This window comes from Periophthalmus magnuspinnatus, chromosome 24 (genome assembly GCF_009829125.3).
Source record: "Periophthalmus magnuspinnatus isolate fPerMag1 chromosome 24, fPerMag1.2.pri, whole genome shotgun sequence".
NCBI classification, from domain to species: Eukaryota; Metazoa; Chordata; class Actinopteri; order Gobiiformes; family Gobiidae; genus Periophthalmus; species Periophthalmus magnuspinnatus.
The window spans coordinates 8,043,692-8,057,381 of record NC_047149.1 but is presented as its reverse complement, the minus strand read 5'-3'; the positions used below and the strand labels follow the sequence as shown (position 1 = coordinate 8,057,381).

Below are 13,690 nucleotides of genomic sequence, written 5' to 3'. Positions count from 1 at the left end.
TATGTGCAGATGTAGCACATATTAAGTGTTCTTACCCTCAAGGAGGGACAGTAACATGACCACCATGTCTTTCTGTAAATCCATCAGCTCCTTCAGCAGCTCAATCTGACTGGAATCCTATGGAAAAAAGACATTTTACCTTATAAAAGTATGAAAACTGTTTTACGCAACTGTTATTAAAAGTTGAAATCTTAAAACTGTAAAATTACCTTTACTATTTGTACAATAACATCATGTGTATTGTAATTTCGACATAAAGATGTAATACATTATTGATACATAAAAAAAGTAATCCATATTTTCACTTTATACACATGTGCTGTACCTGTGACAGCTTCATTTGCAAGTTAGCAAATACATGTAAGAAGCCCACAACGGCATCCCAGAGTCTGCTGTGGGCCAGACTCTGCTGGTTTCCAATACATGGACCCTACAAAAGGAAATGGGCAAATGTGAAACTAATAAAAAACAAATGAACCCATCAAACAGCCTATTGTGAGTCTGACCTGAATGTACTCAGTGAGGGAGTTAAAGATCTGTTTGGCCACATCCAGAGCTTTGGAGAAGTTGAGCTTGCCAATGTCGTCTATCACGTCTTTACCGGAATAGTACCAGTAGAAGTCACTGATAGATTCCTGTAGAGCAGAGGAAAAGAATGTAGATAGAACAAAAGTAATGAAGCCAGTTCGGCCATGTTCATACCTGCAGCCGCAGCAGGTAGTCCACAGTGCTGATGATTATGTTCACTGTGGTGGTGTTTCCAGTTTGTGTTCTCAGGAAGTTCTGGAAATCTGTTATAATTATAAAGATCAAAATTGGCCTTGTGAAATTGATAGGTGAATACAAATATAAAACACATAGAGCCTTACCTCCATTGTGTCCCTCACACAGAAGTTGCAAAAAACGGAATAAGTCTTTGGTAAAGTCATCATTTTGAAGCACTTTGGAACCTTTGAAAGAATACTTTTGTTAATACAGTTTCAAAGTGAAAGACAAACCGAAGTTGCCTTTGAATGAAAAGGATATATGAGACTACCCTCAAAATGATTTCACATGAGGCAAGCATATGTAATGTCATTTTGAATCTGTGGTCTTTAGATTTCAGGCTGACAACTGAATCCAAAGCGTGTTTTGTGTTGAGGAAAACCAAAGAACAATTCCAGAAGCTGAAGGAAGCCTGAGAACTTTGACATGCAGGCCGCACTTCAGCCTGACAAAGCACAGGAGCAGGGGACAAAAAGTGGTTACTGTTCATAATAAAAAGAAACAACCAACAGCAGAGCTAAATGGTCGAGTGTGCACAGTATGTCCATGTGTATAGAAACCAGCTTGTTTAAATGAGCCCAAAATCCAAAGCAAGACAAAGCTTTGCTTAGGCTGTGGACAAAGCTCCAGTCAAACCTTCAGAGGTGGCACTGTGCCTCAGATGATCAGTAATGGGACTGCATTAGTAACTGTTAAAATGAGGTGATAAGAACAATGTCACACAAAGGACAGGCAGTGTATGCCTAACAGTCAGCATGCACAGGGTGTTCCTGCTCACTGAGGAAACACAGGGGCCGGTCACCAGAGGAAGCAGGGAGAGTGGACCACAGATATATGAAGAGGACATTCAGATGAAGCAGAGCCAAATCAGGACGATCTAAGTTTGCTATTTACCCCGCTGAGTGTGGACTGCCATCGATGGGTTTTAAAATGACAGGAAGGAGACAAAGAATTCACCAAGACATAAGCAAAAAGAGAGGACATTGGGTTACAATACACAGAGATATAATTATATCAGCTACGAGTGTACAACTCAAAAGCATGCTGTTCAAAATTAATATTGTGAGCTAAATTTGTGCCACTTAAATATGAAATTATAATGCCATAATTGAAATACAATGAACTGTTAAAGACTCACTGGAAATGTATGATGAAGACAAACGGTTTGATGAAAAGTGGGGAAAGCTGGATTAATGCTGGACCATGTACTCTGGGATTAGACACTACTGTTAGAGCATGACAGACCACCTCTCGGAGCTAAAACACACTGCAGCAACAGTCTGTGTGTTCAGCTAATTCTCCAACAAAAAGACAACCAGTAATTCTACTACTACGACTAATAATAATAACCACAATAATAAAGTATTTCACTTATATTGCCTGTTGTGCTACACTGTAGTTATTATTTATTTACTCCATACTCAGAGATGGTAAGATACAGCACTTAAGAAGCCACAGCTGTCCTGGAGTAGACTGACAGAAGTGAAGCAACCCCTGAAACCACCACAAACCACTCACTTATGAACCACATTCACTTTACACAAGAGGACATGTCTTGCCGAAGGACACAACAACAGTATGTATAAACTGGTCAGAGTGGGGTTCAAACAACAACTTGAGGAACAGATAATAAAACAATGTAAGACACTGCAGGTAAATAAGAAAAAACATCAAATCTAGATTGATCTATGATTCATTTATTTATATTATTATAATACAAATATTGTTAAGTACAAGGTTGAAAATATTGTATGCTGAAGTGCTGCTGTAAACGGTGATGTTTACATTCAAGTGCCAAGCCTTAAAAACACACAGAATGTATGTGTCTTTTGAATTCTCATTTTCTACTGGCATGGTTCAGCATTAGCACTTTTAATTTCTTATTTTAAAAATCCCACATCTCTCAACAGTGTCGCAGAACTGTATGTAACTTGTCCAGGAGTAACAAGAATCTAAATACAAATGTTTGTAAGTATTGTGTTTCACTCACTTGAACCTTCCTCTGTCACCATCCCAAGTCCTTCTGCTTTATTTTGCCTCTCAAAGGCATTCAAGTCCAGGACACTGGCAAGACACAATAATATTAAACATGAACAAATGTTTGTCTTATATACTTTCTTAAAATGTTTGTATTTCCTACCTGCATGACTGCATAAGTCCTGATAGACTCTTGAAAAAGCCTGCATCTCTCTTTTCTTTCAAATAATCAAGCATTTTCTGATGATTGGAAGGGAAATATAATTACATAATCAAATAATGCACAGTAAACACACATGTCAACATTAAATTCCATCGTTAACCCACAAGTTTGTGGTTTTATTACAGTGACCTGTCATAGACCTTGTACAAGTTGTACAGGTCCTTATATTCCATGAAAGTAAGTCAAGTCTGAAAGTACAAGAGCCCACCTGTTGGACGTGCACATTGCCGCCATTTAAAATGGCAATGCCCAGTTTGAGGGTGCAGGTTACCATAGGGCCCAATCGACCTGAAGACACACAAGAACTAGCTGAATAAATTGTATTTCATTCAACAGAGTCTTTGAACTGACCTTTACTGGCACTGATCATCTGTAGCACCATCTCTGCAGCCCCACGGGCATGCAACCTCGCCTGCTGATACAGGATCTTCTGCTTTTCCATCTCTTTTTCCTAATGTTGATATTAAAGGTACAAGTGTATTTGTAGTGGGTTATTTGTGAATGCATAATAATAATAATAATAATAATAATAATAATACATTTTATTTGTATTGCACTTTACATTTCAGAGCAGAGATTTTTGCAGAGATTATCATGAGCCTACTACAAAAAATCAGAAACCTCAAATGTCTTTTCTTTGCCTTCTTCCTCTTCTTCTTCTTCATCTTCTGCACAGCTCTACAAAACAACAACCGTTTAGAGTTATGGTCAAACCATCTAGAAAACAAACCACTGCTTAAGGCAATACCTTTGCCATCATGTCTGCATATGCAATATACAAAGGATCTTCTTCCAAGTGACTGCAAAGATTTGGAGTTGTTCTTAATCCAAAGTTGTACTATGAACTGACCTGAAACAGTTTGGAGGGCTTACCTTCTCTCTGTCAGGGCGTTGTGGCTGAAATGGAGGATGAGTTGTTGAAGAGGATCTGGCTGAACCTCAGCCACCTCTTCTTCCTCCTCTTCCCCCATTTTGACTGGAGTTTTCTGTAGAATACCGCACACTTTTAAACTAAATATCATCCCTCAAAAGGTGAAACTTCATACTATTTAAAATATGTGTTTCCACTGAAAAACATAATTACATTCAAACTGCATGCAGATGTGATAACATCTTACACTCTAAGTAACCCATGAAACAAGTTGACAAGATAAAATGAGTGGAAAATGAAACTTACAAATGTCAATGCACATGCACTGTAAATCAATCAGAGGCAAGCTGTTAGCCCACTGGTGATAATGGCTGTACATGAAAGATGTCACTGAAATAATGGCGAAAACTCCTGAACATTTAGAACATTTGAATGTATCTTAATAATAAAACACCTTCACTTTTAAATCCAGGCCAAGATATGTTTGTTTTCATGACTTTTGTTTGTTTGATTGTTGTTCACAAATACTGACCACGAAATGCGAGTGCAAACATGCCACGTCACCATGGATACAGAAGGTACTGTACGTTACAACTCACAGACTTAAAGTTACAGCAAAAGACAACTGATGGTTGGATCCACATCTGACAGCTAGACAGCTATAGAACGACCCTCTTACCACTGTGACAAAGGCATAGCCTGCTTTCCTACATCTGAGAGCGCTGGAGCGGGCCCTGTGTCTCCTGAGTTGATCATGCAGTCTCTGGCCCCTGATGGACCTGTGTGTGAAGGATTTGGCTCGCCTACAGGGGCCGCCCCGTTGTGCTTTGGCCCAGCCTCCCACGCGAACACGCTCCCACGGCTCAACGGGCACAGGCCTTAAGAAGCATTCAGCAGACAGGACTGGCAGAGGGGTGCCAATGCAGGGCACACAGGACGAGGTCAACACAAGCCCAGTACTTACTGCCAGATCCTGCACTAGTTTCTCCTCAAAGGAGTACTCCTCTGTCTCTATCCATAGTCTCTGATAGACCGGGATGAAGATGTTGATAGCACGATGCCTGGGGAGGGGGACATGAGGGAATGGGGAGTGAATGAAGAGGATGGGGAGGTAGAGTGGCATTAGGGTGGGTCCTGGTGAAGGAGAGATGAGGGAGGGGTTACACGAGTGCATTTCAAGCAGGAGGTGACAGCTCATGGAGGGGCCACTGACTCTTCTGACAGGTCATTTACAATTTAGAATTGTAATTTTGGTTAAGATAAGTACTCACAGTATAAAGGACAAATACCCAAACAATCAAGTATATATTCTATTATCCAATATGTACCATGTTTAAGCTGACCAATCAGAATCAACAGTCAGGACAGAGTTGGTTGCTGGGCAGAGCCTGGTCCTGGTGATGAGGAAAGGGGTACTGATGATGCATTTGCCTAGTAGTTCCACTTTACCGTGAGCAGAGAGAACAGGCGGTCGAAGCTGGAGGCTTTGAATGCCCTTTCCAGCCAAACCACCCGATAGCCATTCAGGAAGTAATTATTAATTTTGTATCTGAGGAGGATGAGGAAGTGTTATGTAAAAACAACACAGAAGAAATAGTGTTACTGGGAAGAAGATGAAAATTTACATAGACACACAAAAAACAAATGTCCCCCACAAAAGTATGGTTCTGTTTCTGTTAGAAATTAGTCTTCAAGGTGGTAGATCATTGATAAACGTAACCAAGACATCAGAGTTCATCAGGAGCAAACTCACCTGGGCAGATTGTACAGAGGGGCCATGCGGAAACAGGCCACTACAGCACGTTTGCGCTGTTTGGACAGCAACTTATGCCACACACACTTCTTATTCCTCAAAGGCTGCTCCACCTGAAAGGTTTTTCAGTTAAACCTGGTCAGAGTTACAGTAATAGGTATCGAACCATGATGCAGGAACCACACCATAGAATAGAACCATAGAATGTTGTTGAACAGCATTTTTGAAACATTAAAAACTGCATAGTAATGACCCCTCCCATAAAAAGCCCATGTTCATAATATCTGACCACTAAAACTGTGTGCACATGGTCTTGTACCTGCTCCAGGTGGAAAACAGCTGCAGAGATGCTTTGCACACGATCCACTGTGTGATCTGGGTTGACTGGTTCTTCACTCTTGACAACCACATCTTTATATAAGTTCAGCTGCCACTGGACTGCTGGGTCATCCGACTAGGATAGAATACAGAAAAATGTTATTGCAATACTGCAAATTAAATGTAGAAAGAAAGGTTAAAGTAGAAAACACAAACAAACATTTGTATGAAATTGTTTTGTGAAATAAAACAATGTTTACCTTGTCTTGGAGATGAAGATTCTGACGCAAATGGTCTTTCACCTCATCGTCAGTATCTTTCTATGAGAGAAACCACACATCACAGGAAACAAAATTACCAGCAGGGGGCATGGTTTAACTACTAAATAAACCAAAAACAGTACAGAGGTCCACAAAACTAGACATCAAACAGCTGTGCTAGAAGAGTGAATGTTAACTAGCAGAGACATTTTGAACATGTACTATATATATATATATATATATATATATATATATATATATATATATATATATATATATATATATATATATATATATATATATATATATATATATATATATATATATATATACACACACACACTACTATATGTACTATAACGTGTACTATAACGTGTACATACTTTGACAGCGCAAACTCCTCTCATGTGCACCAAACTCACCAGACTGTAGCGTATTTTGGCCAGGGAGATGAGCTCTTGGTCTCCAGGGGTGCACATGTTTAAACCCACAGGCAGCATCTTCTTCAGAGCAGCGACGATGAGTGAAGTCTGGATGGAGTAGTACTCACCCCGACGACGTTTGTGTTTTCTCTCCTGGTCCCCACCGGACTATAGAAGACCAGTCATTAGATAAATGGATTAAGAGAGACTAACACAATTGTTATTCACACATTTGCCTTCATATACACGAATGAAAGTGTACACAGTTTATGACATTACCTTCCTAAAGTTGTAACGATTGTCTCTAAAAGTGATTTACAAAGGAATGGTATCCTACCTTTGACATCTTTGCTTTTCCTTCTCCAGTGAGGAAACCCAAGTTGTTAATCTCATTTTGCACCACAAAGTTTTGTTCTTCCCGCTTGAAGTTCTGTTTTTAAAAGTATTTTACTTCACAAATACATAGTATAAGACACTTGAATACAAAACAAAAAAGCATACATTTGACTTGCACCACAGAATGAAGATCTCTGCAACCATTTGGAAAAGCTCCGTGGAGTTCTCATCGGGTTCCTTCAGCCATCGAGACCTGAAAAAGGAGTTCAGAATGATAATAACTTCAGTATATATTTTGTATATACTTTACAGTATACTATGTTGTTTCACACCCTGTGAAGCATACCTGTTATTATCTACATAACGTATAAGCATGGGATAGAAGGCGTAAAGGTCCCTGCAGAGGACAGAAAACTCGTCCAGAATGAGCAACTCTGCCTCCTGGTTATCTCCTTTGCCATCAGCCTTTAACAGCTCCTCTTCAGCAGCAACCTGCAAATATTCTGGACTGTTAGTTCTATATGGTTCTATTAGGGGAGGATATGTAACATACATCTATTTATTATAATTACCTTTACTGTCTTCTTCCTGAGTTTGTCCATTGTAGGTAGGAAATGACTTCGAAGAAGATCAGCCCCAGCCTTACAGATAATTGGTTGCGAGTAAACTGTAAGAGACATGGAGCAACTGTAGCTTTCATGTAAAAAGAAGTTTTCATTTATTTAATTTTTTCATTCATTTATTTTGTAGGGCAATGTACAATTACATTAAGCACAATGGCAGAGATGCTTGTACCAGATTCTAGCTGTAGTCCTCAAGGAAATGGGTCAACATAAAAATGTACATATACACACACACATACACAATATGATTTAAAATGCAAACCTGTCCATGTAGCAACTTAATCCAATTAACATCCATACCCATATAGTCTTATTCACACTCACACTCACCCTTCTGTGTCTGGTAGTAAGCAGAACAAAGCTAGTACATTCATATGAATACTTTCATTCACATCTTACAATCAACGGTTCGTCCTCTTTGCTAAATGTGCGTACATGTTTGGTTTTCTAATAACCATGCTTTCACCTTTGTGGTGAATGCTGTGTGGCTGTTTAAGCTCAGTATCTCAGAGGGAAGCTTATTCCATTGATTAACAGCCCTATATGAGAAGACGGATTGGGCAAAGGCGGTTTTACATTTAAGGATGTTACACACATTAATTGATTTCTTACTGTTATATGCTAATAAAAAATAAGGATCAATTAAACTTGTAGTTCGCCCACCAACTGGAGCGAGTATTGTCCCTTGGCAAAATATTTCACCCACACTGCCAACTTCAGCAATAACACAATAATACCTATAACTGTTTAAAGAAGAAGAATCTGGTGTTTTGAGTATGCCCTGTAGGCTACTCTAAAATCCAAATTATTGACTAATAGTAACCTACCTGCAATTCTCTTCATCCAGGGAGCATCTTCAGTGCCTAAGTTGTTATTGAGTATCCGGAGGATGTTTCCTAGGATGATGCTGAGGTGTTCGGAAGTGACCATGGTGCAGCACAGTGTGTCCGGAGGAGAGTTTTCTGGCCCTTTGTCCCACCAATAGGACAGATAGTTGCACAGCATAGGGAGGATCACCTCAATGACCTACAGAGGAATCATTCATTTGACTTACTAAGAGCTTCAAAGCCAGAGTCAGTGAACATGACGATTTTCCTCCCACCTGTGGCATGTCACTGTAGCGTGCTCCAGTCTCAGAGATATCATTCACATCTTTGAGCAGTTTGTCGAGGCATGGCATTTCTGGGCACATCTCCTCCACTGTATCAGGCATACTCAAAACTAAACAAAGACAATAACAAGGCTGTTTTAAATAAAAGCATTCCACCTGATGGTTCATTCACATTACAGATGAGCAGTTACATACTGGCCCGCTCTCTGGGCGTCTTGGTGTTGAACACTGACAGTGGGTTGTATGCATTCAGCGGCGGCTCTAAAAATGCTACAGGCATCGCTCCCACTAGGGTGGCGAGGCTTTCTCCCAGTGCAGGCAGATGTCTGTGTAAAAAGACATACAGCAAATATGGTTCATAGTGTAATACGTGTTTGCTGGTTTTAATATTTAGTTGAAAATTAATTCGCAACCTCTCCATAAAGATGTTTTTTCCTGTGCCGAGAGAGTACAGGCATGTGAGGATTCTATAACAGGACAACTGCACATCATCCACTGAAAACAAACAAAATATAATTACCATAAGGAAATACATAGACCCTTTGAAGTTCCAAAGCAAAAATACATCTGATAACTAACACAGTAGATCCGCTGCAAACCCGTAAGTAGTGATGTGCTCAAAGATGGCCACCAGCATCGGTAGTAAGGCCACAGTCACATAGTTGATGCTCTGGCTGACACTCTTCATTTGGGCTCGTGATTGGAAGAACTTTCCCAGCTTTAGCATCTCCAGCAGCTTCTCCAGATCTTCTGCTGCGTTCTCAAAGAAAGTACGAAGTCCAGCCTTGACCAGCTCTGAACCAGATTTCATCACTGTTCTAGGAGAAAAGTAAAACAGTAAAAGAAGATGAGTATACTAGATATCTGAAATCTCAAACACCACATTGCAGTAAACCATCTTACCTAGTGTCCAGTGAATGTGCAAGGATGTCCAGACAGCTCACCATGATGGCAGAGTCACTTCCTGCAATACAAACACATGCCTATAGCTGTACACTTCACACTACAGTGATACTATGGGAGTTTAAACCTTACCAAAGAGGGAAATCCTGTGTCTGACAAGAGCTGCCAACTTACAGAAAAGGCTAGAAAAGACAAGAAGGTACTGAAGAATTTGAATAGAAGGAAAAACAAGAAAGAGGCCATGCAAGCAGTATTACGCAAAATGAAATCAATATTCCCTGGGGGTGTGATGCTAACTAGAGGCACTGCTCTGTCTGAAGCTCTGTTTTTCAAATTGGACTTTAATCAGAGCATTGCAGTGACAAGGTAGTTAGCATTAGCCAACAAGCGTTCAGGATCGTGCTTGTATTGATCACAAGCTCCTGAAAATGTGTTGTTTGAATCCATTTTGTGTTTTTTCTTGAGTTTGAGATTTTGTCACAATAGTAACTGCTGAATATTCAACCAAAGAGATACATGAAGAACACCCCCAGAGTAATGTCACTGTAAAGTATCAATAAATTTCACGAATACTGCACTATTTTACCTGGTGACCATCTCCTTTTCCTTATTAGAGGCACAACCACAGCTGCTCAGGGCCATGTTGGGAGTAGACAGGAAATAAAGAAAGTGGTTTTTGAAGGCTTGATCTATGAGTGGAAGCAGCACCTATAACGGTACAACAGTCAAATAAAAATGTATTGAAAATACCCACAAATTTATGCAGTAATGAACAAACCTTTGCGAAGAACTTGATTTCCTGGTCATGTGGAGATTTGTCTGTCTTTCCGCTAGTCGCCATAGCCTCTGAAGTTAAGATTATCATATAAATAATTGAATGGATAGACCAAATGAAATGATTAAAAAACAATACATACCAAGATGAGCAATGAATTCTTGGGCAGAATCCACATATTTAAGCAGTGTTTTAACAAACTTGTAGGCATGGCGCTTTTCCATAGATGATGAGTCCTGCTCCATATCTTTCATACCCCTGTGTACAACAATGAGGACCACATGCCAGTTTATTGCAATGGCATAATAACCTTAAAGGCAGTGCTAGTTTATAAATGAGCATTTTCATGGTAAGTGGCAGTGAGAGTAAACCTTGTGGCAGCATATCCGCTGATCTGCAGGAACTTGAAGAGCTCTTGGGCTTTCTCTCTGTCTCTCTGCTTCTCTTTAGCCGTCAGGGTGTCATAGGGAACCAGCAATGGATGGGTCCCTCCTCCTTCACATTCAAATAGGAGGTACAGTCAGAAATGAAGAAGTACCAAAAATAATGACATAATTATGCAAACCTTTGCTCGTCAACTCCATCTTTTTCTTTTTAGCCCAAATGTTGTGGTAGTTTTCTGCAACTACTTCAACCATGCCCTGCAGATTAATAATACACTAAGATATGTGAGTTTCCCTTTAGTTTGAAAGTTGTTTTAATTAAGGAATGAAGACCAACCTGTAGCTCCCTTGACAAAGTGACATTGTGCAGATCCACTGGAGCAGGACTGAATCCATTAACCTACAAGGGTAATGATTAAATGAGAAATAAATCTCCACCTTGTCAGTACTGACATTGTGATAGCTCACAAGTTCCTCACAAGTGCACAGGCTTGTTGCATTCCAGTGAGATAACTGTGCTAACAGTGCTAACAGCACTAACAATGCTAACAGAGCTAGCAGTGATAGAATTTAACTTAATACCTGAGATTCTGTTTTCTTTTGCTTGTCATTTTCTCGTTGTTGGAAAATGGCTTCTCCTTCCTTGGTCCTTTCAATGTTCCAGCCCATCGCAAGCATGCTCTTCAGCGACTCTTTCACCGGCCAGCGATAGGTTTCTCTCTCCTACACAACATAACTTTAGTGTTTGGGTAGGTTTAGTGATGACTGCAAAACTGTGGTAATGTGTGTGTGTACCTTCTCACTCAGAGATTTATAAGGCTTCAGCAGAGGATGAGTTTTGGCCTGATCATCAATATTGTCCCCAAGTTTCCAGCCTGCTGACACCTGAGACAACAGTTCCACATGAGAAACAATGCTGTTCAGCCGTGAAACAGGAACATGCCTCATGTCACAGACTGAAACATACCTTCTCTGAGGACCATTTGTCATGGGAATGCTCTGCATATTTGTTGGCAATGTACTCAAGTTTTTCAGGAAGGGAGATGCTATGAAGAGTTTGTGTATGTTAGGTGAAGACACGTCACATGTTACTTGGAAGTGTTTCATTGCAGAACACTTACTTGGCAGTGACGATTGGTTTGGGGTCAAAGTTTCCATGTGCATCCACTGAAGCCTGCTTTTCCAATGTAGCCCCGAGGGTGGCATCAACAAAATCTGGAGGCAAGGCTCCGGCAATGGCACACAGACAAGACTTGGCCATTTTGAAAAGTTCAGCATCATACTTCTACAAACCATAGAATCAAAGTTTGAATGCTTGGTTTTATTCAGCTAGTGCATACCACATGGGGTTTAAAATGGAGAGACGGAACAGAGGAAAAGCAGGGGTATTGTACATGTAACAAAAGCCTGTCACAGAAATTGATAAATGATTCATCTTTTTTAGCGTCTTCTATTTTTAGCTTTGCCTCAGCTGCACAAGACCGTTATGGTTCCTCCCACCTTTACAGAACTGTGAACTTCTTAACAATGATGGAAACAATGTACAAAGGCTTGAATGGTTCAAAATTACACTGACTACATTTCCATAGTAATCTCTTTATGTGCGTGGATGTACCTTCTGAGAGAGAGATTCTAAAATCCCCCAAAATAGTTTCTTTGTCAGGAGTAATTCCTCTTCAGAAGCTAAACCAAAGCTGCCCATCCCAGAGGGCAGACAGTAGTATTTCCAGTTCTGTTCATAGTGGTTGGTTAACAGCTACAGACAAAAGAGACAAAAGACAGATGTGTTACTATAATGAGAGGATTGTAGGCCTCATTAAAGACAGTGTTACCTTCAGTGGCATCTTGCAGTAATCCGAGAGCATAGGAACATCAAATACAAGTCGTCTTAAAAGCTGCTGCATCATAGATGGACGGAGATGTCTGTTAAAGAGGAGCAGTGGTTATTCCCATCATTTAGAAGTTCAATAAATGAATGTATGTTTGACAGATTTATCAGACAGCTATATTTCTATGAGAGGCCACAGCCCACTTCATCAATGGAACTGAGTCTGACATGTTTGGCAGCACTCACTTGCATATAGCAAGCAGGCACTCTTCAATAGCGTCCCTCTGGGCTTTGGTGAGTGAGCGGCCCTTGGACAGGCGGTAGATGGTCTGGAGTGTGGAGTCCACCAGCTGAGCGTGGTGCTCAGTGCTGGCAAACAGAGCAGCACAGCGGGTCAAGAGAGGCAGCAGAGCAGATCCAATGTACCGGTTCATAGCCAGGGCGGTCTCCGTGGTGCTCAACACCTCCTATGGGAAAAGTGCAAGAAGTTACACAGTACAATCTGCATTTGATTTACTATAAGGCTCAAACTCCACTGGATGTGTCTGCCATGTTACATTGTGTTTCAGACCATAGACAAACAATGTATGTTTAATATTTCATTAAAATTTCTCTACACAAACAGTTAAGACCAGGAATAGCTCCTTTGTAAACTCCTGCACGTGACTTGGACCACTGTGACAATTAAAGTGCCTTGTGTACAAAGCATCAACCTGCTTTTATTAGTGATTGAGTCATTATGATTCAAAGCTTCACTCCCTTCTCTTATATCACTGACAATTAGTTTAGGATGATTGTGAAGTCTATCATGTAAAAAAACAAAGCTTCCAAACTCACAGTATCCAGAGATGCAGAGGCTCTTAGATCAGGCAAAAAGCCGACCTCCAGCATCTGCAGCAAAAAGGCCTGGTCCTCGATGCCATACACTCTGTCGAGGAAGAGCACCATGGGAGCCTTGTGGTCCGGGCAGAAACAGGCCGACATATCGGGCTCAGTCACTGAACCATCTGGAAATAAAAACAAATAAATTGTATTGAGGGACTGAATGATGACTACATGGTTACTGAGAATAGTTTTTGATTAATTGCAAAAACAAACATATTCTGTACACATGCGCCAAAGAATAGAATCAACCAGTTTCT

General features: G+C 40.4%; 1 protein-coding gene across 1 annotated transcript in view; it reads right to left on the bottom strand.

Moving 5' to 3' along the window:
• The window catches only part of ryr3 (ryanodine receptor 3), a 71,385-nt gene that overhangs the window by 10,788 nt on the left and 46,907 nt on the right, over positions 1–13,690 (bottom strand). Inside the window, exons 48-90 of the mRNA XM_033991468.2 lie at positions 13,386–13,555; positions 12,795–13,015; positions 12,553–12,643; positions 12,336–12,476; positions 11,842–12,005; positions 11,688–11,766; positions 11,516–11,605; positions 11,303–11,443; positions 11,058–11,120; positions 10,903–10,978; positions 10,709–10,832; positions 10,480–10,595; positions 10,341–10,408; positions 10,149–10,270; positions 9,695–9,744; positions 9,563–9,623; positions 9,239–9,477; positions 9,073–9,154; positions 8,855–8,985; positions 8,651–8,769; positions 8,376–8,574; positions 7,498–7,592; positions 7,272–7,417; positions 7,091–7,178; positions 6,927–7,019; positions 6,590–6,757; positions 6,168–6,227; positions 5,909–6,043; positions 5,590–5,702; positions 4,801–4,897; positions 3,839–3,951; positions 3,714–3,765; positions 3,587–3,643; positions 3,317–3,416; positions 3,174–3,253; positions 2,906–2,982; positions 2,756–2,829; positions 1,660–1,674; positions 870–950; positions 703–791; positions 507–635; positions 326–430; positions 36–117 (exon numbers count right to left, since the gene is read on the bottom strand). Coding sequence (XP_033847359.1) covers positions 36–117; positions 326–430; positions 507–635; positions 703–791; positions 870–950; positions 1,660–1,674; positions 2,756–2,829; positions 2,906–2,982; positions 3,174–3,253; positions 3,317–3,416; positions 3,587–3,643; positions 3,714–3,765; positions 3,839–3,951; positions 4,801–4,897; positions 5,590–5,702; positions 5,909–6,043; positions 6,168–6,227; positions 6,590–6,757; positions 6,927–7,019; positions 7,091–7,178; positions 7,272–7,417; positions 7,498–7,592; positions 8,376–8,574; positions 8,651–8,769; positions 8,855–8,985; positions 9,073–9,154; positions 9,239–9,477; positions 9,563–9,623; positions 9,695–9,744; positions 10,149–10,270; positions 10,341–10,408; positions 10,480–10,595; positions 10,709–10,832; positions 10,903–10,978; positions 11,058–11,120; positions 11,303–11,443; positions 11,516–11,605; positions 11,688–11,766; positions 11,842–12,005; positions 12,336–12,476; positions 12,553–12,643; positions 12,795–13,015; positions 13,386–13,555 — 4,596 coding nt within the window. The remainder of the gene's footprint in view (positions 1–35; positions 118–325; positions 431–506; positions 636–702; positions 792–869; positions 951–1,659; positions 1,675–2,755; positions 2,830–2,905; positions 2,983–3,173; positions 3,254–3,316; positions 3,417–3,586; positions 3,644–3,713; positions 3,766–3,838; positions 3,952–4,800; positions 4,898–5,589; positions 5,703–5,908; positions 6,044–6,167; positions 6,228–6,589; positions 6,758–6,926; positions 7,020–7,090; positions 7,179–7,271; positions 7,418–7,497; positions 7,593–8,375; positions 8,575–8,650; positions 8,770–8,854; positions 8,986–9,072; positions 9,155–9,238; positions 9,478–9,562; positions 9,624–9,694; positions 9,745–10,148; positions 10,271–10,340; positions 10,409–10,479; positions 10,596–10,708; positions 10,833–10,902; positions 10,979–11,057; positions 11,121–11,302; positions 11,444–11,515; positions 11,606–11,687; positions 11,767–11,841; positions 12,006–12,335; positions 12,477–12,552; positions 12,644–12,794; positions 13,016–13,385; positions 13,556–13,690) is intronic.